This window comes from Rhincodon typus, chromosome 2 (assembly GCF_021869965.1).
Source record: "Rhincodon typus isolate 14 chromosome 2, sRhiTyp1.1, whole genome shotgun sequence".
Lineage (NCBI taxonomy): Eukaryota > Metazoa > Chordata > Chondrichthyes > Orectolobiformes > Rhincodontidae > Rhincodon > Rhincodon typus.
Window position 1 is genome coordinate 69,968,819 of NC_063333.1, and position 22,668 is coordinate 69,991,486.

At 41.4% G+C, this 22,668-nt stretch overlaps 1 protein-coding gene across 1 annotated transcript in view; it reads right to left on the reverse strand.

Moving 5' to 3' along the window:
* The window catches only part of calcr (calcitonin receptor), a 117,271-nt gene that overhangs the window by 28,739 nt on the left and 65,864 nt on the right, over positions 1-22,668 (reverse strand). The window contains exons 8-9 of the mRNA XM_048608339.1: positions 10,391-10,544; positions 7,126-7,186 (exon numbers count right to left, since the gene is read on the reverse strand). Of these exons, the coding sequence (XP_048464296.1) occupies positions 7,126-7,186; positions 10,391-10,544 (215 nt within the window). The remainder of the gene's footprint in view (positions 1-7,125; positions 7,187-10,390; positions 10,545-22,668) is intronic.

Consider the following 22,668-nt stretch of genomic DNA (forward strand, 5'->3'; position numbering starts at 1 on the left):
GAACCCCCTTCCCCTCCCCCTTTTCTGATGAAGGGTCTAGGCCCGAAACGTCAGCCTCTCTGCTCCTATGATGCTGCTTGGCCTGCTGTGTTCATCCAGCCGTGCACCTTGTTGTCTCGGATTCTCCAGCATCTGCAGTTCCTACTATCTCTGATTAAATTGTAGCGATATTTTTACTGGTCTCTATTGTACCAAATTAGAAATCCTGTAAACTCCCTGGTGAATCCTACAGTGTAATTAAAATTCTCATTTAGTACAGCCCTCCAAATCACAAATATGGATAAACAAACCATGGATTAAATTAAAATTTATTCACACTTCAGTGATTACTTACTTTTTTTAACTACCCAGACGGCTTCAATAATAGTCCCTTAGTCACTAAATTACTGTCTTTTAATAATTTGTCACAGTGCTCATTTCAATTTCTGATTCTATGTCTCATTGAGATTCTAAACAGGTAAATATTTTAATCAGATTTTCATTACAGACATTATACTGCTTACACATTGTGATTTCCACTTAGGTTATGTATTCATCAGGTTAGAGGAGATTGTTGTGCTTAATTAAATCCAGCAGTACATTTGGGCCAGAGGATCTAGTATACTTAGCAACAGCACATCACTGTAACTAAAACTTCAATGCATCCCTATGAGTTCATTTGTCGAAAAAAAAGTACTGGCCTATGTATAATCATTTAGGAACCAACTGTTTTTTGGTTGCAAAAGTAAATAAATCCATTGCAACATACTTAAAACAAAAATCACAATTATGGAAGACCTGTTCTGTCACCAAAGATTCAAAGGGAAGAACATTACCTGTCTCGACTTGATCTCATCTTGACCCTGATCCATATCTCAAGGAGATGTTTATTGAATATCAAGGAAAGACATCCACACTACTAGTGCATAGTGGAGCCAAAGTCTGGAGACCTAAAGGAGCTTTGAAGTATTGTCCTGAGCATTCAAGGTTAAGATGACTAATACTGCTTGGCTGCTCACCTACTTAGAGCTGGACAAAAAAAAAATGACTTTTAGACTGCCACTTTAATAGGGATATTTCATGCAGTTCTTTGAATATAAACTGAAGAGATGGCATAATTGCTTAACTATTCCAAAAGAATCCCACTAGAACTCCGAAAAACTAATAAACATCAGTGCTATGGAGTAAAAAGTCTTAGAATGTGTTTGAGATGGTTTTCAGGAGCAATATGTTGAGGAACTAATAAGGGCATGGACAGTTTTAGATCTATAATTACGAAATGAGAAAGGGTTAATGTATAATGTTGTTGTAACAAAATCTTTAGAGAATAGTAATGATAGTACAGTAGGATTTTCCATTAAATTTGAAAGAGATGTAGGTCAATTTGAAGCCGGTGTCTTAAAAATCGAAACAAGGGCAATTATGAAGATATGAAGTGGAAGGTGGTTGCGATGTATTGGACAAATACATCAAAATATTTTATGGTAAATAGACAATGCTCAAATATAAAAAATAGTTTGGTTTTCAAATAACATACAATACTTTAAGGCAAAAAAAAAGGTGAAGTAAGACTTAACACAGTGTGGAGCTGGAGGAACACAGCAGGCTAGGCAGCATCAGAGGAGCAGGAAAGCTGACGTTTCAGGTTGGGACCTTTCTTCAGAAATCCTCCTGGACACCACCCCAAGGCCTCCTAACCTCTAAAAATGACCTCAGGTGAAGCAAGGGATGTTAAAGATAGTTTAACAACAAAGGAAGAGACTTCAGAAAAGTCTGAAGAAGGATCTCCAAGCTTGAAATGTTCACTCTGCTTTCTGTCTACAAATGCTGCAAGACCTGTTGAGTTTCTGTAGCAATTTATGTTTTTGTTTCAGATCTTCAGCACCTGCAGTTCTTTGTTTTAAGCTAAATAATTAAGAGATTGTGAAACTGAAAGAAATTAGTATTAATAAAAATGCAGTATTAGGAGAGATCAATGGGAGTAAAGGGTGACAAATCCCTGGAACTGCACCTCAGAGTGCTGAAAGAGAAAACTACAAAGATATTGCGTGCATTGGTGATCTTCTTTCAAAGTTGTATTAATTCTGCATTGGTGCCTGCCAATTGGAAAGTTGTGAATGATAACCCCACTGTTTAAGGAAGGAGGGAGAGAGAATACAGAGAACTACAAACTCATTAGTCTGTCACAGGAGTAGGGAAAATACTAGAATCTATTATAAAGGATGTGATAACTGGATTTCAGAAATAGTTGTCTATTTGGACAGAGTCAAAATGGATTTATGATGGGGAAATCAAATTTGACAAATCTGATAGATTTTAATTGAAGATTTTACTGGCAGAGTCAATGAGGGTGAACCAGTGGATTTGGTGCATTTGGATCTTCAGATGGCTTTTGATAAAGTTTCTCACTGGAGATCAGTAAAACAGGAGCACATGATGAGAAACTAGCAAGGATTGAAGACTGTTTAACAGAGCAGGGAGTAAAGGTGAACAGATCATGCAAGGTTGGCAGGCTGTGACCAGTAGGGTACCGCAAGGATCAGGGTTGGGCCCCATTTGCTCACAATCTATATCAAATATTGAGATCTGGAGGCCAATTGTGATATTTATAAGTTTTTGGAGGATATAAAATGCTGTAGGATTGAAAGCCATTAGAAGGACGCTAGGGGATTTAACAGGATATAGACAGGCTGAGTGAGCGGGCGAGAACACAGCAACTGGAATACAACCTGGACAGTGCAAGGTTATCCACTTTGGTCAAAGGAATCAAGGTGAAGAGCTTTTTTAAATGGTAAGAGATTGGACAATGTTGATGCCCAAAGGGACCTAGCTGTCTTTGTTCATAAATCATTGAAAACCATCATGCAAGTGTAACAAACAATCTGAAGGCGAATGTTACATTAAGTCTTTATCACAAGAGGATTTGAGTCCAGGAGCAAACTGATGAGATTGTTCCTGCAGTCTCAGGGGCAGTCTTGATAACATGCCTAAGGATATAGTGTCCATACAAGGAGTAGATGCAGAAAGGATATTTGTCCTGGATGTGGGGTCTAGAAACAGGGGACACTGTCTCAGAATGAAAGTAAACCATTTAGGGCTGAGACGAGGAGGAACTTCTTCACTCAGAGTGAGGTAAATCTTTGGAATTGTCTATCCCAGAAGGCTGAGGAAGCTCAGTCATTATGTAAGTTCAAGTCAGAAATTGATAGATTTCAGGCTACTAAGGACATCAAGGGATATGGAAATAGGTGAGTATATGAGGTAGATGATTGGCCATGACCTAGAATGGCACAGCAGGTTCAAGGGCTGAATGGCCTACTCATGCTTCTCTCTTCTTAACACATGGCAGAAATGCACTGCGATGGCTGTAAATTCTGTTGGTAACTAGAAATATATCTATTGTCAATTATAAAATAAAAATCTGTTTGGAATATTCTGTAAAATGTACAGCTCAGAAGCAGTTAATTTGGCTCAACTAATCCATTCCTAGTTCTCATTCCTATGTTAACAATCTGCACAAGTGTCTTCACCTAAAGGCATTTCTCCTGCATTCATTTTAAAACTAGTATTAACCTATAGTTGTTGCCTGGAGGAATCAGGGGAATCTGGGTGAGGGTATTCTATACAAGGGTTCTATAAAATGTATCCTATATTATGTTTTGTTGTGTTTTGAAGAGCAATTTAGCGAATTGTAGAACATTTAACAATGGATTCTTTCAATATACTAGTCTTCCTGCTCCTTGTCATTACTGTGGTGGACAGGGATTATACACATACCATACAGCATGCCAGCAGAATGATGGATAAGGTGTGGATGATTGCCGAACCCAGATGAACTTGATCCTTTTTTGGGCTTAATTCATTGAGAGCTACATTGCATTTTACTGGATTTAAAACATTGGCATGTCCAAAGAAAACAGTAGCACATATATTTTCTATTTATGTTATTCAACATAAACCTTCATTAATGAATGATTTTTTAAAAAATCATTCAATTATTAACTTTAACAATGCAATTTAGTTAAACCATTTTGTCCGCAAAAGGGATGAAGAGGGAATTATAGCTGAACATACAATGCATTGTTTAATATTCAGGGTAACTCAGAGTTCCACAACTGGTGAGCCCAACTGTCATATGATGGGCACGTTTCCTCGTTTCAACCTGAGTGTATGTAATTGCTTCATGAAGGTTGGTATGACTAAGCTATAGATTAGAGGCTCAGAGTGTAATGCAGGGTGATGAAGACTTAAATAGAAGAGCTGGAACTTGTGGAAATGTAGAAACTCAGTGTGAGGAAGAAAGGAACATGAATGTTCGTGAGGGGTAACCTAGATGAACAAGCTGAGCCTGCAACACACACTACCAGGTATGACCTTTGTTGCCTTGCACCTTGATCTGAATGAGAAACATGCAATGTAAAGAAACTGATTGCCACCCAGAGCTAGTAGGGAATAATGGATGACTAGAGATATTGAGGGTCTGGTCAAGAAAAAGAAGGAAGAATATGTCAGGTGTAGAAAGTTGAGATCAAGTGAATCTCTTGAAGAGTAAGAGGGGAGTGGGGGGTATACTTACAAGGGACTTTAGGAGAGCAAAAGGGGATATGAGATAGCCTTGGCAGATAAGGTTAAGGAGAATCCAACAGGTGCTATAAGTACAGTAAGGCCAAAAGAGCAAGGAGGAAGAGAATAGCACCCTTAAAAATCAACTATGTGTGAAACTGCAGGAGATAGGAAAGATGCCAAATGAACATTTTGCATCAGTATTTACAGTGGAGAAAAACTTGGAGGCTAGGGAACTTGGGGAAATAAATATGATATCTTGAAAACAGTCCACATTACAGAAGAGGAGGTGTTGAAGGTCTTACAAAGCATAAAGGTAGATGAATCTCCAGGACCTGATCAAGTGGTTCCTAGGATATTGTAAGAAGCTAGGGAAGAAATTGTGATGCCCCTAGCAGAGATATTTGTATCATCTGCAGCCATGGGTGAGGTGCCAGAAGACTGGAGGGTGGCTAATGTTGTGCCTTTTCTTAAGAAAAGCTGCAAGGAGAAGCTTGGGAACTATAGACCAGTGAGTCTGACATCAGTGGTAGATAAGTTGTTGGAGGGGATTCTGGGATTTGCATGCATTTGGAAAGGCAAGAACTGATTAGGGATAGCCTGCATGGCTTTGTGCATGTGAAATTGTGTGTCACAAAATTAATTGAGTTTTTTGAGGATGTGACCACGAAGATAGTTGAAGGCAGAGTGATAGACATTATCCACATGAACTTTACCACGGCCTTTGACCAGGTTCCCATGGTAGACTGGTTAGTAAAGTTAGATTGCATGGAGTGCAGGGAGAGCTAGCCAACTGGATACAAAATTGGCTTGACGGTAGGAGACAGGGGGTGGTGATGAAGGGTTGTTTGTTGGAACTGGACTCCTGTGGCCAGTGGTGTCCTGCAGGGATCAGTGTTGGGTTCACTGTTGCTTTTCATTTATATGAACGATTTGGATGAGAATCTAGGAAGCATAGTTAGTAAGTTTGCGGATGACATCAAAATTGATGGTATAGTGGATATTGAAGAAGGTTATCTTAGAGTACAATGGGATTTTGATCAGCTGGGCCATGGGCTGACAAGTGGCAGGTGGAGTTTAATTTAGATAAATGCGAGGTGTTGTATTTTGGTAAGACAAACAAGGGCAAGACTTACACAGTTAATGGTACGACCTTGGAGTGTGTTGTCAATTAGTCAGACCTAGGGGTTCAAGTAAGTAGTTTCTTGAAAGTGGCATCATAAGTAGATAGGGTGGTGAAGAAGGCATTTAGCATGCTTGCCTTCATTGGTCAGAGCTTTGACTATGGGAGTCAGGATGTCAAGTTGCATCTGTACACAATGTTGGTAAGGCCACTTTGGAGTATAAGGTACAATTCAGGTCAGCCTGCTCTAGGAAGGATGTTATTAAATTGGACATGGTTCAGAAAAGTTTTACCACGATGTTGCTGGGACTGGAATGATCAAGTTATAAGGAGAGGCTGGGATGTTTTCCCCCTGGAATGTAGGATGTTGAAGGGTGACGTGATAAAGGTTTATAAAATCATCAGGGGCATAAATGAGGTGAATTGGAAGAATCTTTTCCCCTATGTATGAAAGTTCAAAACTAGTGGGCATAATTTTAAGTCGAGAGGAGAAATATTTAAAAGGGACCTGAACAGCAACTTTTTCACACAGAGGATGGTTCATATATAAAATGAACTGGCAGTGGAAGTGGTAAATGCAGGTACAATTATAACATTGAAAGGACATTTGGACAGGTACATGAATAGGAAAGGTTTACAGGGATATGGGCCAAACGCAGGCAAATGAGATTAGTTTAGTTTGGGAAATCTGGTTGGCATGGATGAGTTGGAACAAAAGGTCTATTTCTATGCTGTTTAACTCTATAACTTTAATAGGCCACCGGACCAAGAAGGTGATATGGTAGCCCAGCTGGTTAATGTGAGTAGACAGTGAGGCAAAGTGTAAAAGGAAGAGACTGAACAGGATTACTAAAACATTGGGAGAAGGACTAATTTGAGAAAAATTTGTACAACAACAGTGTGAAATGCAAGTTTATCTTGTGGGCTTGGAATTTGTGGGTGAAATTTAGAGCAATGACTGACACAAACTTCCATTATTCATAAAGAATAAAAACAGTCCCATCCCCTTAATTCAAGCCCAGCTGTTTTATTTTTAGTGTAAATTTACTATGTAAAGTTACAACATTGCAATTAACATACAGACTATAGATATAAATACGAACTAGGAGCAAGAGTAGGTCATTCAACCCTTCGAGCCTGATTTAATTCTGGTTTCATTCTACTTTCCTGGCTACCCACAATAAGCTTAGACAGGCTTGTTATCAAAGATTTGTCTAACTCTTAAAAATATTCAACCACTCTGCCTCCACAGATCTCTGTGGAAGAAAATTCCACATAATAATGACCCTCTGAGAGGTAAAACTTCTGTTCAATTCAGTTTTAAAGGAGCAATTCCTTATTTTGAAACCGTGTCCCCTAGTTACAGTCTCTCCCACTAGACATTCAGGTGACAAGAGCTTTTTGCATAAATCAGCACCTGCAAGAGAGGAAAGAGAAAACCAAGGGAGGATAAAACTTACTTGTCATTAAAGTATTTCATTCTTGCCACTGCATGAATGCTGGCTGGTATTAAAGGAAATCCTGAAAGAGAAGTTATTCAAAGTTAGTATGCACTCCTTGCACTTCAGAAGTTTAATTCATAAGACTAGATCCTCAAGGGCCTTGGGCAGCACGGTGGCTCAGTGGTTAACACTGCTGCCTCACAGCACCAGGGACCTGGGTTTGATTCCAGCCTCAGATGACTGTCTGTGTGGAGTTTGCACATTCTCCCTGTATCTGCATGGGCTTCTGCTGGGTGCTTTCATTTCCTCCCACAGTCCAAAGATGTGCAAATTTGATGGATTGACCATGCTAAATTGCTCATAGTGTCCAGGGGTGTGTAAATTAGGTAGATTAGCCATGGGAAATGCAGGGTTACAAGGAAAGAGTAGGGGGGTGAGTCTGGGTGAGATGTTCTTCAGAGAGTCAGTGTGGACTTATTGCATGGAATTTTTCCACATTGTAGGGATTCTATGAATAAAGCTTGTCAGAAACACTCACCCCTGCCAATGCATAATAAAAAAATCACATGCACTTTCCATCAACCGGTGGAAAATTCAAACAATGAGTTCTAAGATTAAAGTTTTAGGAGAACATCAACTTCTAAGTAAATTATGAAAGAAAGCAAAAGAATTGTGAATGCTAGAAATTAGAAACAAAATCATAAATTGCTGGAAAAACTCTGCAAGTCAGGCAACATCTGTAGACAGAAGACAAAATTAATGCTTCAGTCTAGTGACCCTTCTTCTGAACAGGGTTATTAGACCCAAAATGTTACTCTACTTTCTCTCCACAGATGCTGCCCGACCTGCTGAGTTTGCCAGTAATTTCTGAATTTGTTTCTAAATAAACTAATTGATTGAAAAAGATCACCAAACATCACAATAAATTTAGAATATTAACACACTATGATTGCCAATACCACACTTTGAGACATTTCAACCTCGTCATTGTCATAGAAACATAGAGTCATCTACAACGAAATCAAATGTATTTATGGAAACCTGAACAGCATAGTATATGTTTGTGTGCCGAAGTCAGGTCTAGTGTGGGATCGAGTGATGTTTACTTGCCCATTCTGAGCATCAGGCATTTCTTTACCCTACATAGCTCATTTTAGTGCTGTGCTGTTGCTGACCTCTTAAGAAGATGCCTGCTCTCTTCAGCAAGACAGTAGTAGCCACAAACATGGCTTTTGTCTAATTCCCCCCAGTGCCAGAGGCACTCTGTACCACTAATTGGGCACTGAACTTGCCTCCTGACCAATTGACTTTTGGGAGAAAAAGCCAGGAACTATAGACTAGTAAGCCTGACATCGGTGGTGGACAAGTTGTTGGAGGGAATCCTCAAGGACAGGATTTACATGTATTTGGAAAGGCAAGGACTGATTAGAGATGGTCAACATGGCTTTGTGTGTGGGAAATCATGTCTCACAAACTTGACTGAGTTTTTGAAGAAGTAACCAAAAGGATTGCAGAGCAGTAGATGTAATCTATATGGACTTCAGTAACGCATTTGACAATGTTCCTCATGGTAGACTGGTTAGCAAGGTTAGACCACATGGAATGGAGGGAGAACTAGCTATTTGGATATAGAACTGGCTCGAAGGTAGAAGACAGAGGGTGCTGGTGGAGGATTGCTTTTCAGACTGGAGGCCTGTGACCTGCGGTGTGCCACGAGGATCGGTGCTGGGTGCATTATTTACATCATTTATATAAATGATTTGGATGTGAACAAAGGAGATATGGTTAGTAAATTTGCAGATGACATCAAAATTAGAGGTGTAGTGGACAGCAAAGAAGATCACATCAGATGACAATGGGATCTTGATCAGATGGGCCAGTGGACCGAGGAGGGGCAGATGGAGTTTAATTTAGATAAATGTGAGGTGCTGCGTTTTGGAAAGGCAAATCAGGCAGTACTTATACACTTAATGGTGAGGTCCTGGGGAGTGTTGTTGAACAAAGAGACGTTGGAGTGCAGGTTCATTGTTCCTTGAAGTTGCAGGTAGTTAGAATTGTAAAGGAGGTGTTTTGTATGCTTGCCTTTACTGGTCAGTGCATTGTGTAACAGGAGTTGGGAGGTCATGTTGCGGCTGTACAGGACATTGTTGGGCCATTTTGGAAGGATGTTGTGAAACTTGAAAGGTTTCAGAAAAGGTTTACAAGGATATTGCTAGAGCTGGACAGCTTGAGCTATGGGGAGAGGCTGAATAGACTGGGGCTACTTTCCCAGAGCATCTGAGGCTGAGGGGTGACCTTATAGGAGTTTATAAAATCATGAGGGGCATGGAGCGGATGGGGGAGGCCAAAACTAGAGGCCATAGGTTTAAAGTAATAGGGGAAAGATTTAAAAGGGACCTATTGGGCAACTTTTTCACACAGAAGTTGGTGCATGTATGGAATGAGCTGCCAGAGGAATTGGTGAAGGCTGGTACAATTACAACATTTAAAAGACATCTGGATGAGTATATGAGTAAGAAGGGCTTAGAAGGATATGGGCCAAATGGGAGTAAACTAATTTTGAATTATTGTCAGCATGGATGAGTTGAAGGGTCTGTTTTTGTGCTGTATATCTCAATGACTCTATGAATGTAAAATTTGCAACGTAAGGGTGATAACGAAACAGTGGGATTGTTACCAGAAATTCGTCAGTGTTCAGATGCCAATGTCATGTTAAGTCCTATGTGAATGAAATTCAAACAAATGCAAGACAGAAGAAAACAAGCTTTCGACTATAATCAATTTATGCTTTCTTTTTCTCTCTGTTATGAACTTGTTTTGTTTCTGTAAAAAAGAAATTGCATTTATTTGTCTTGTTTTCTTTTTCCTGATGCCTTGTCTGGTGTTGCACAGCATTTTAACACCTTTAGTTTTATATTTTTTGGCTGCTTTCTGTCTTTGCAACTTTTTCTTTTACATTTACTTTGTTTTTTTTTGCAGCATTGCCTTCCTTTCCTTTCTCTTCTGTCCCTTTCTTCTTTCTTTCTATCTGTCCTGTGTCCTTCCCTTCTTTTCTGCTGTGGTGCTGAATAGCCTACAGAATTTTACCTTTTCCACTACTAAATTAGCAGTCACCCAGTTTACCAGTCCTTTGTTATTGACCCTCTCTTCATGTTTGTATGCAGAGATGTCATAAGGCTCGTAGAAAGTTGTCAATTCCCAGTAATGTGATTTCTTCTGCTCCTTTGATCCGAAAAATAAGAAAAAGAAAATCAAATTTTAACTTGTCAGAAGCAATACATACCCCAACCCAGAAGATAATACCAGTGCAGATGTTGTTCCTCAGCAAATACAGCCACTACAATGAGTGTGTGCAAGTAGATCCCTTCACAAAGCATCCAAAAGTAATTGCAGCCCAACATGTACTGGAGGAAGAAGTGCAGCACTTTGCATCCCACCTGTGGAAGCAGTCACAATCTTGTTTTTAATATTTGTCCATTCAAACAGAACAACAATTTCTATTGAATGCCTGCAGTAAGATTAAGGATAAACTATAGTGTCATTTTCACCTGCAGTTCTCCGGGAAAAAAAAGAGGGACCAAAATTTTTTTTAATTTTTAAAACTATAAAAAACATTTTTAAGAAGGTATTTTGATATTGGTGGCTCATTTTAAGTCAACAAAATCCGATGCTCAAAAAAATGTCCAAACCCATAAGCAAAATGTTACTTCAGTGTTATTTATTATCATGTTTCTGTAGAATAGATAGGCTATATATATTAATTTTATTTGAAGCCATTGCTAAAGATATCCAGTTCAGGACCCCATCAAATCCCCTAACGGCAATGTATCCTCCTGTCTGGTTCATGTATGCAAACAGCAGTTATAAAAATCCACCAAAGCATTCACATCTGCTTGAAATAACTTAAATTATGGCTTGTCAACTCGTATTATGAACATACCAAAAATAGTTAAACGCAGCATGAGAAAGGTATTACTGACATGATAAATCATTTTGTCAAAAACAGCAATAATGTAGCCTATTTTTAAATACACATTAGAGCTCAAACAACGTGGAACAGATGGTAATAATATTACTCATGGACCAGAGTTTGAGTGTAACTGAAAAGTGACCATATATGTTCACTTTGACTGCAGCTCCATCTTTATTTAGGAGCCTTTCATAATGAATTTAAAGTATGGTGAAATAACTGCATAGAGGCCAGTATCCCATCACAAAGTCACCCTTTTTTCACTTGTGCACAGTACACTGGTTGTGGCCAGCCAGTTCGGAGTCAGTCGCCAGGAGATTCTAAACCTCCTGGTTATATTGGTCAGACAGGGCTTCCTGACTGGCTCAGGTTAACAAAGCCAATCCACAATCTCGTAGTCAATGAGATCCGCCTGGTTCAAGTCACGACATCCCTCTCCCACTAAGCCCAGGGATGTACGCCTGGTCTCCTTCTTGTAGCTTTGCCTATGACGTTTTCACCCTAGGTCTGGTTCCCTGATTCATACTCTGACACTGGTGGCATCTAGCAGACCATAGTCCGTCTCTTGCACCTGCAGCGTCTCAAGAGAGTTTCCTCCTCTTCTTCTGGTGGTAATGGTACCAAGGCTATATCCATCTCAGACTCTATGGTTTCCTTGACACTAGATGGACAGGGGGAACCTATGGTTTCTGATGGGCCTTCTGGCTGTTCTCAGGGGCCGGGTATGTTTTGCTCCTGCTCCATTTGCATTGTAACAGCTTTCAGGTGATCCACGTGTTTCTTCAGGACTATATCACCTACCTGAACTTTGTAAGTCACAGGAACTGACCTTGCGTCAACCTCATCCTGTACCTATACAGGGCCGTTTCCATTGTTCTGGGCACCAAACTTCATCCCCTGAATTAAATTGTCTCTCTCGCTTAGAGGAGGCGTGTGGCCGACACTGGTGTTCCTGCTGCCATTTCACCCTCCCCCTCCCCAGGTCTGGGAATATCAGGTCTAACCTGGTGTAGAGTCTTCTCCCCGTCAGCACCTCAGCTGGAGCTATCCCCGTTGTTGCTTGTGGGGTGGTCCTATAATCGAACAGGAACCAGGACAGTTTGGTATCGACTGACACTGTAGGCTGCTTCTTTAATCCTGTCTTCAACTTTTGGACTGATGTTTCCACCAGACCATTGGATGATGGATGGTATGGAGCTGTCCTTACATACCAAATACCATTTGAATTCAACTTTCCTCCAGATCTGAAAGGTAATCTGAAATAACTGCACAGAGGCCAGAATCCCATCACCAAGTCACTCTTTATTCACTTGTGCACAGTACACTGGCCAGTCAGCTCAAAGTCAGCCCCCAGAACTGAGTAGATTCTAAATCCCCTGGTTATATTGGTCAGCCAGGGCTCCCTGATGGGCCCAGGTTAACAACGCCAATCAAGGACCTTATAGTCAATGAGATCCACCTGGTTCCATCACTACACATGGTTTGTTTTCATTTGTTAAAATATTAGATAGAATACAAGATACCTCAGGTGGAATCTTGAAAAGGCAATGAGTCTCAGCTACTGACTAGAGAATGTACAATGCTATGTTGCCTTTTCTTTGGGAAGGCCTGCTGTCTTTTACACAATTCAGGCAGTAAGGTAGCTGCAGGTGTTTCACCAGAATAAAGGCCCTGGGGGAACTGCAGCTCACTGAGAGCTATCAGCCAATCAGAGCCTAGATGTTCTTTGATGTTTTCATTTCAAAAAATACTTTATTTATAAAAATATCTTTATATACATACATCACTACAGCAGTTTGTTTCTGTGTAGTCTTTGCATATTGAGAGCAGACAAACATTGGCCTTTAACTTTCCAGACAGTACCCTAAGAACAAAAAGGCATTTCTTACTAATATAACATATTATTTACACTTATTTGCAGTGCTGGGAGGGTCTGATGACTGAATAGACTCCTAATGTACTTTGGTAGAAAGACCTTAGATGGTGTTTTCTCCCGACTGTGGCCTTGGCAGCAGCTGCCCCAAGCTTTAGTGTGCCCCTAGGTACATAGCTCTGGACTTTGGAATGTGCCAGTCTGCAACACTTGGTCAAGGTCAACTCCTTGCTCTGGAAGACCAACAAGTTTTGAGCATACCAAGTAGCATCTTTCATGAGTTGATGGTCTTCCAGGCGCAGTTGATGTTTCTCATGGTGCGTATCCCCAGGGATCAAACCGTAGAGCAGAGTCCTGCGCCAAAGAGCTGCTCAGGACAAACCTTGACAGAAACCACTGCATCTTTCTCCAAACCTTCTTAGCAAAGGCACATTCCAGAAGGAGATGTGTGACAGTCTCTTCCTCCAGCAGCCACGTCAAGGAAAGCATCCAGTGGTGCAAAGAGTTCAGGTGTACATGAAGTATCTCACAGGTAGTGCCTTTCTCACCATCAGCCAAGTGATGTCCTGGTTCTTGTTGGAAAGTTCTGGTGATGTGGTATTCTGCCAAATGACTTTGACAATCTCCTACGGGAACAACTCAACAGGATCCACCTTCTCTTTTTCCCGCAAGGTCTCAAGGATGCTATGTGCTGATCACTTCCTGATGGAATTTTTTTATTCATTTGTGGGATGTGGGTGTCGTTGGCTGGCCAGCATTTGTTGCCCATCCCTAGTTGCCCTTGAGAATGTGGTGAGGAGCTGTCTGCTTGAACCGCTGCAGGTCTACCTGCTATAGGTTGACCCACAGTACCGTTATGGATGGGTTTGGCCCAACGACAGTGAAGGAACAGCCACATATTTCCAAGTCAGGATGGTGACTGGATTGGAGGGGAACTTGCAGGTGGTGGTGTTCCCATGTGTCTGCTGCCCTTATCCTTCTAAATGGAAGTGCTCATGTGTTTGGAAGGTCTAAGAATGTTTGGTGAATTTCTGCATTGCATCTGTGAATGGTACACACTGCTGCTATTGAGCATCAGTGGTAGAGGGAGTGGATGTTTATGGATCTGATGCCAATAAAGTATGCTGCTTTGTCCTGGAAAGTGTACAGCTTTTTGAGTGTTGTGGAGCTGCATCTATCCAGGCAAGTGGGGAATATTTCATTACACTCCTGACTTGTGCCTTATAGATGATGGACAGGTTTTGGAGGGTCAGGAGGTGAGTTAATAGCCACAGTATTCCTCGCCTCCAACCTGCTCTTGTGGCCGCTGTATTTATGAGGTGATTCCAGATGTGTTTCTGGTCAAAGGAACCTCTAGGATGTTGATAACGGGGGATTTGACTTGTGGTTGAAGGTGTTTTTCTTTGCAAATTTCTCCAGGAAGTAGAAGTGATATGGAGTGGTCCACCTACCTGGAATATTCTGCAACAATGAGGCCAGTCCTGTCCTCTGCAACACGGGGTCTGGTAGAACCTCAGTACGTAGTGACACTTGATGTTTGCATACTGAGGGTCGACATGCTACCTGATGCAACCACACACAAAAGTGGCCACCACATTCTTTCCCCCTTTATCGAGAGTTTTGTACATGGTCTCCCTGCAGAAACAGTCCATCCTAGGCGTCCAGATGATGTGGAAGATGGCTTGGGTGACTGCAGCGGTGTAGGTTCAGGGAATGGGCCAGACCTGTGTCACGTACAACAACAGAGAGAATGCCTCACAGCTGACGACGAGGTTTTTACCTGCAATGGAGAAGGAGCACTGCTCCCAACATCCCAGTTTCTGCTTCATCTTGGCAATGCACTCCTCTCAAGATTTGTGCATGCTGCGGCCCCTCTGAAACATATTGTCAGCACCTTCAGGTAACCTGTCCTGACGGTAAAGGGGATAAAGGATCCATCAGCCCATTTCTCAAAGAACAAGATCTCTCTCTTGCCTCAATTTACTTTGGCTCCCGTGGCTGGTTCAAACTGGTTGCGCTCATGCTTCTGCACGCTGACAGCAGACCTGTTCAGAAATTGTTGATGTCATCCATGTAAAGAGACGCCTTGACATGTAAGCCTTTGCTGCCTGGAATACTCATCCCTCTCAGGCTCGCATCCTTCCTGATGGGTTTGGCAAAAGGCTCCATACAACATACAAACCAAGCAGGAGAGAGTGGGCAGTCCTGCCTGACTCCAGATCTGACTGGGAAGCTTTCTCATTCTCACATACTGTTAGAGACTGCACTAACAGCGTTGGTATAGAGCAGTTGGACTCAATTGCGGATTCCGTCCCCAAAGCCCATTTTGGAGAGCATGTCCCGCATGTGGGTGTGCAATATCCTGTTAAAGGCTTTCTCCTGGTACAGGCTGATGACGTAGGCATCCACCCATCTCTCCCCACCCCCAACCCTCCGCCACCACCCCCCCACCCTGGCTTCTATGTAGCTGATGGTATCCCCAAGGAGTGCGAGGCTCTCAGAGATTGTTGTGCCCGGTACTGCAGAGGTTTGGTTGGGGTTAATCACAGATCCCAGAGCAGATCTGACTCAGTTGATGATGACCTTAGAATGGATTTTGTGATCTGCATTCAGCAGTGAGATTGGTCGCTAATTTCTAATGTTCTCCCTCTCCCCCTTCCTCTTGTAATGAGGGTGATGACACCTTTCCTCATGGAGTCACACACATGCTACCTGCCAGAAACATACTGTCATACACCTCCAGCGGGTCCTGGCCAATCAAGTCCCATAGAGTGGATTGCAACTTGGCCAGTAAGCCATTGCTTCCGGGAGTTTTATTCTTTTCTAAGGACTTGAGGGCCTTGGTCAGCTTGTCCTTCTATATCGGTTGGTCCAGCCTGTCCCACGTGCTGTCATCTAAGACCTCTGTGATAGAAGACAGGAACAACTGGGAGGCTATTGCACTGTCTGTGAGCTTCATGTCATACAGCGGCCAGTATTACACTCACCCAAGACCACATACCAAGGAAGGACCACGCAGAGATCACTGAAGGTGAGAAGGTGGTTGTGGGCTATGGGTTGTGAGGAAGAGGGAGGTGGGAGGCGGAAGGTTGCACCATGAATAAGGTATACTTTTAGTGGCCCCTCCTTCCTGATACCAGTCCGTAGATCAGACATTGAGTGGCTATAAACAAGAGGCTATACATCACATCCTTGCCTCGTCCTGCAGAATTCACAGTGAACATGCTAACAATTGTTGTTATAGGAGTGATAATTCACTGGGGTTGGGTTGTATGCCTACAAGGGATATTGCTGTGAAAATGGGTTGAATCTCTCTTCTTACTATTATTATAACATCTTTCCAAATTGTGATGATAATATATGCGTGTTTTCCTTTATTCTTTTGTTAAAAAAAGTCTTTTTTTTGTTAAAGAAGCATTAAGAGTGCTTTGTTCAGTGACTGACCACCATGGTAGCCAAACTGGAAAAAAAATTATTTTTCTAGCCCGGTTTCACTCTGGAACCTGATTTGTCCAGTATCAGCGTTAGCTGTGATAAGGTTAGATAATACTGTTTTATTCAATGCCAAATGTCATGGAGGGAAAATCAACATTAAAAAGTTACATTGTTCTTATTACTGAGGTTTTTATTTGTCTTCTCATCATTACCATTGCTATGTCTTTCCCTCTTTTGTGACTGTGTATTTGCCCAGCTGCAATGAAAAACCTAAATCTGCAATCTCAGGTCTCTTTCTCTTTCTGTCTACCAGGAACTTTCAACGCTTCCAAATTGTGTTGATTTACAATAGATTGTAAGGTTGAATGTATCAGGCTTGTATATTCTGTTGAGTATTTTTTAAAAACTAGATTAATAATTTGTATCTTCTTCGCAGAGTAGTTTAGTCCCATCTTCCTTTGGTTTGCATCAACTTTCTCTTGTATTCCAGACGTGATTGTGTCTGATTTTATCAATCTAGCATGCTTAAAGGGAATTCACTTGTTTCCTAATAACTGTTACTGTCGTTGTGTATTGGATTCTGATCAGCTCTATGTGCGTGCGTGTATGTTGCAGTACAATACATCCAGCCCAAGTGATGTAACCCTGTAGCCTGTTTGCATCCATGAAACAAATAGAACCAAGCAGAAACGAATGGAAATCTTATCCCTTGTACTTCAAATATCTAGCTTCCAACACTAATAATAAAGTTACTTAAAATTAGTGTCCCTTTATGCTATTTATTCCCTTAAACACACTTTCCAGTTTCATTTTTTGAAAGACAACAATCCTAAATTTTCTCAGTTGTGACATGAGATTTTGTTGTTCCATGAAAACACTTTTGCATTTTTGTTGAGCTACTTATAATTAAACACAAAAATATTTCTAATTGCAGCTTTTGAAATGTCATCATCTGAAAAAATTGTCTCGATTCCACATCTCTTCCATTCAGTTTTGCTGCCAGGTTAATTTCAGGCTGGATTAAATTAGTAGCTAATATTTAAGACAAATGATTTCAATTGAACTGACAGATAACTATGCTGTGAATGCCCTTTTATCAGTAACAGCATAGCAGGGATTGTAAACTTCCAGAGTTAATGTAGCTTGCAGTCAGAGTTCAAGAAAGTGTCACAAGATTTAGAGACATGTAGTTAGAGGCTAAAGGACTATCACTGGGGGTATACCATTATTACTTAAGTTGAGGGTAATTTATCCCTTTTGTATAATTTTCTAATCTTACTGTATAATTGTCAGTTATGAAATTGGAGTTACCTTTCCCAAGTTGTCAGCTTTATATCTGCTTTAAATTAGCAATGATGATGAGCAGTAGAGTGCATTAATATATTCATTATGAGTACTGCAAACACTCTTCAAGCCAACATAAGTCTAAATTGCTTCTTAAGTAAATGTTTTTTAAAAGAGATTTCTAGAAGAATTATTTATATTGTATGTTCCCCAACTTTTTACTTTCCCACCTAGATTTACTGTTTTCTTTCATCCACTTATTTGGGTTGTGATGGTGCCAGCAGGCCTCTCTGACATGTGACCTGTTCCAAGTTACTTCATGAACAGCCAACAGGAGACACCTGTTATGGAACAAAGTGTTTTTGCTCCAAGTTAGAACAATATCAGAAAACATTAAATCCGTTGTTCTCGAGCACAACTGATTTGATGAATTGTACAAAGGGCAGGTTGATCTGTAACTTTAAAAGAGCTGCTTAAATGATCTTCGCTTTGTAACACTTCTATGACTCCTCCCCAGTTCCCAATCTAATGTGAAGCCCTTTGCTATGTGGGTTTCAGCTCAGCAGCTTCCATACCACATCTAAGTACAGGAAGCTCGTCACCATGTGATACACCAGGTGTGAAGGACTCTGAGGAAGGTTTACATTTCACCTCCTCTAAACCTCTGGTGTATTTTTTTTATCATTATTGCACACTATTTATTTGTGATTTTACTCAGGCTGAAGTTAATGGAACATTTTCCACTTTGAGAAACCTGGCTCAGCGTGAAGTGCTTTGAGGTCAAATGCAGGCATGAGAAAGATGGCATAATACAAATCTCCCCTCCAAACATTAGCAAGGAACTAGGCATGTACAACAGTGGAAAAGTCTCTGCAGTTTAACAGGCTTGCCCATTAACTAGCTGGCGTCAATTACAAGGTTGTTGTTGAAGGTGGATGAAACCACAATTCAAAGGGGAGAAGAGGTTTCCCATGTATTTGGGGTATCATTCATATTCGTGCTGTTTCCACATCCAATTTAAGCATGTTTAGTAAACGTACCTTTGTAATTTTGACCCACAAGTTTTACAGCCACGGCTACGCTAAGTTGTGCTTGTTAGGCTTCATCCAAATCATGTTTTCTTGAATTCCCTGAATGATAACAAGCGCCAGCACTGACTAACTCAGAAAGAAAAACAATGGGCATATTTTTAAAAATATGTTTTCCAACTGTGGAGGCAAGGGGTTTAGGTGGCAACTCACCAGCTCATCAAGAGTTGACGGGCAGACCCAGGGCGAGCATCACAAGCTATCACAAGCTTTGATTTTGGTATTATTGGTTGGTGGGTTGCCCATCAGAAGCCAGCAGCTTTTTAGTCCCTAAAGTCCACCAGTTGAGGGCTACATCTTGGGGAATCCACTGGCAGGAAGGCAAATCATCTTATTTTCTTATCATGGATTGAGTGTATTAGGGAGAGAGGGGTGCTAGGAGTGTTGGCGGCAAGGGGTTGACTTTCAAAGACCACCATTGTGCCCCATCCCTGTGCTAAGTGATGTGTTTGACCACTCCAACCCAGCAGGCAGCTCATCTTGTTTCCCCTCAGGTTGTGCCCCCTCCTGATTCAAAATGGCTACCAGCCCCCGAGAGCTGCCGACTCAGCCAGTTCAGGATCCTTAGCAGTACCAGCAGGAATGGGCAGTCACTTCTGAGGTAGGCAGGGGCCCTGTAGCTCAGCAGATAGGCCAAAGACTTTTACCACCTTGCAAGTGACGGAGAGCAAACCCTCAGAGATAACAACCAGCGCTGTGAGGACGGCTCTTCCTTTCCCCTGTGCTTTAATAAACAATTGCTCAAACTGTTGCTTGAAGCCCACTTTCATTTAGCTGATGGCCTCCTCGCATGGCTGGAGAAAAGGCAATCTACTGTTGGAGAAATGACAAAGGCCTTGATCAAAATCACCGTGGATAAAATCTTTACGCATTTAAATTAATCACCAATCACCTTGGGAAGGCTTGTATGATCCTTTTCACACTGTCAACAAAATTCCCCAGCACATAGTCGGGAGCCAATCAGGTATTCCTTCCCACATGTTATTATATCCTCATCCCCCACATCTCTTCTGCTGTGGGCCGGTAAAATTCTGCCCAGCGTGAGTATTTCATCGGTAGGCAAACACCGCCATGGTCTTCAACCAATTATTATAGCTCAGATGTCTTAAGCTAGAGATAAGCATAGTTGACCTCTTCTGTTACTGCCATCAATGATATCCTTTCTGAAGCCCTGTGATCAGAATGGTACACAGGATTCTGCCAGTAGCTGCACCAGTGGCCTGTACATACTTATTATCTCTTTTTAAGATTTGTGTTTTATTTCTCTGGTTGTGTATCTTCAAAAATCCCATTTCTCTAGCTGCTCTGCTGCACAATTATTAGATGAGATCTTTGTCAATCCCTAAAGGCCCCTTTCCTGCTATAGCTGGAATCATGTTGCTGATTTTTTTCTTATTCTTCGTATCATTACTGTTCCAGAGAATTGTCCCTTTTGCAGTCAGAACATTAACTTTGTTCCTGTTTCCACAAATGTTTCCAGACTTGCTGAAATTCTCCTACACTCTCTGTTTTTATTTCATTATCGTACACTTGAGCTCATTAAATGGTGTTTGTGGTTCATGAACTTGCTTCGTCAGCTTGTTCAGATTGTATGTGGTTTGTCACTTCCATACTTGTATCTCTATTTATAAACCAAGCTGGTTTCCTTTCTCTCCCCAATTTCAAGTCAGTAAATACACAGTAAGTGGCAATGCTCTGGCACTGAGCACTTGGAACACCATAGGAACACCTGCCCTGTGTACACCAATGTATCCACAATTACCTTTAATTGACTTTCATTCTGCTTAGAATCTTGCCTCTTTTCTTATGCGACATTTTGATTTTCACAAATTCCGAATGAAATATAATTTTAAAAATTTCCAGAGCTGTTGCCTTGTTTGATGAAAATCACAATCATATTGTAATAATAGTGAACTAAAAGTGAAAATTTCAATCACATGTGGCTTTCCTCAGCCTCGGCTGATGCCATACACTAATGCCATACACACCATTCTAGAGTTTAGCGGAAGATTTGATCATGTGATTTGATCAGACATCCCCCTACCGAAGTATGATAATATTTTGCAATATAACAACAGCTGTAGGAAATAGGAGAGGATATGGTAAGTTAGAGCTGAATTCTACCAAAAATTAGCATCAGTTTTGGGGAATTTCATGGAGGGTTTTCTCCGTGGGTTCAAACACGTTATCTCTCTTAATCTTCCATTGCTCGTCTCCAATTGCATGCACCCTGCCTTTACTATCATGCTATCAATAATGGCAGGAGGACTCGCTGCTGCTGGGTCCTCCCAAGGTTCACAATGCAGGCACGGTGTTTAAACCACAGCAGTACACTAGGTCAAGCACAATAAGACATGAGCTATCTTCATGGTGCACATAGCAGCTCGAGAATTGAAAAGAAAAGATTTGGAGGTCACATAGATTGCACTTAATTGCAAATACAAGTTCATATTTATTAAGGTATTGCTATTTTACATCGACACCTGTCTGAGCGACTGTCATGGTAACTTCTGCGACAAGAGTCAAGTTACACAGGATACTCATCCTTAGCAATATACCTTGTTGGAACCCTGATTAAGAGACTGCTGCTCTTTCCATAATATCTTCTCTTTGTTCAATGTGGGACCATCATATGTTTTTCAACAGGTACCACTTACATTTCAAACAACAACAAACTTACAGTCAATGAATGATAACTTTGTGGCATGGTGGCTCAGTGGTTAGCACTGCAGCCTCACAGCACCAGGGACCTGGGTTTGATTCCAGCCTTGGGTGACTGTCTGTATGGAGTTTGCACATTATCCTTGTGTCTGTGTATCTTTGCTCTGGTTTCCTCCCACAGTCCAAAGATGTGCAGGTTTAGGTGGAATGGCTATGCTAAATTGCCTAGAGTAGGGTGGGTCTGGGTGGAATGCTTCTTTGGAGGGTTGGTGTGGATTTGATGGGCCAAATGGCCTGCTTCCACACTATAGGGATTCTGTGAAACTCCATTCTATTCTATATCTATGAGGATCATGTGTGCGTTAAGCATGTCTACCTTGTTGAGTTCAGTGCTACGCTGTTGTATCACACTGAGAATGATCGCCATCCTGGACATTGTCCTCATCTTCCTCTTTGGAAAACTGCTGCCACCCTCCCACTTCTTAAGTGTCCATCACCTCCAGTGTTTCCCTGTTCCAGTTGCGCAGTGAACTCCATGCTAAGAATATATGACATGCTCTTTCTGGACTGCACTGCAAGGCCATCCCACAGCAATCCAAGCATCAGGACCTCATCCTCAGGAGGTCTATTGTCTGCTTTATGATGGTTCTGGTGGAAGAATGGGTAGCTTAGTATCTATGCTTGGCCTCAGTCAGGGGTTGTGTAACCATGATTACAGAGGGTGGGCTCTTGTCAGCCAGTATCCAATCCGAAAGCCATTAAGTGCTTGAAACTAAGCAGGAACACAAGAGATTTCACGAATATATGCAGCTTCCAGGCTATATGGTGGAGAGTACCAAGATGTGGTGCTGATTATCAAAGATGGATTTTACATTGATGCAATGGAGCTCTTTTTTTCTTGATGAAGTCTGTTGCAGTGTGATATGGCACTCTCAGAACAGATTCTTAGGAATGTCAGCAAAAAGCTTTCACGTTACACACAAGTGATGGTTTAGCATAATCCTTGGTACAATGGGACAGGGAGGACTCCACAAGAAGGGCCATGGAATGCTTCTATTTTGGCTTTGACCTTAGTCTGATATATGCAGAACAAGCTTTGCCATGAAAATACATAAGGAGTTTGTTAGTGCAGTAGGCTTACTGAAATCTTGTGCACCCATCACACACCACACATCACTCAAGGAAGGTACCCACTTGACTCTTTTATTTACATCTTCCTGGCCAAATATCAGCCTCTGAGTTCTGGCCTA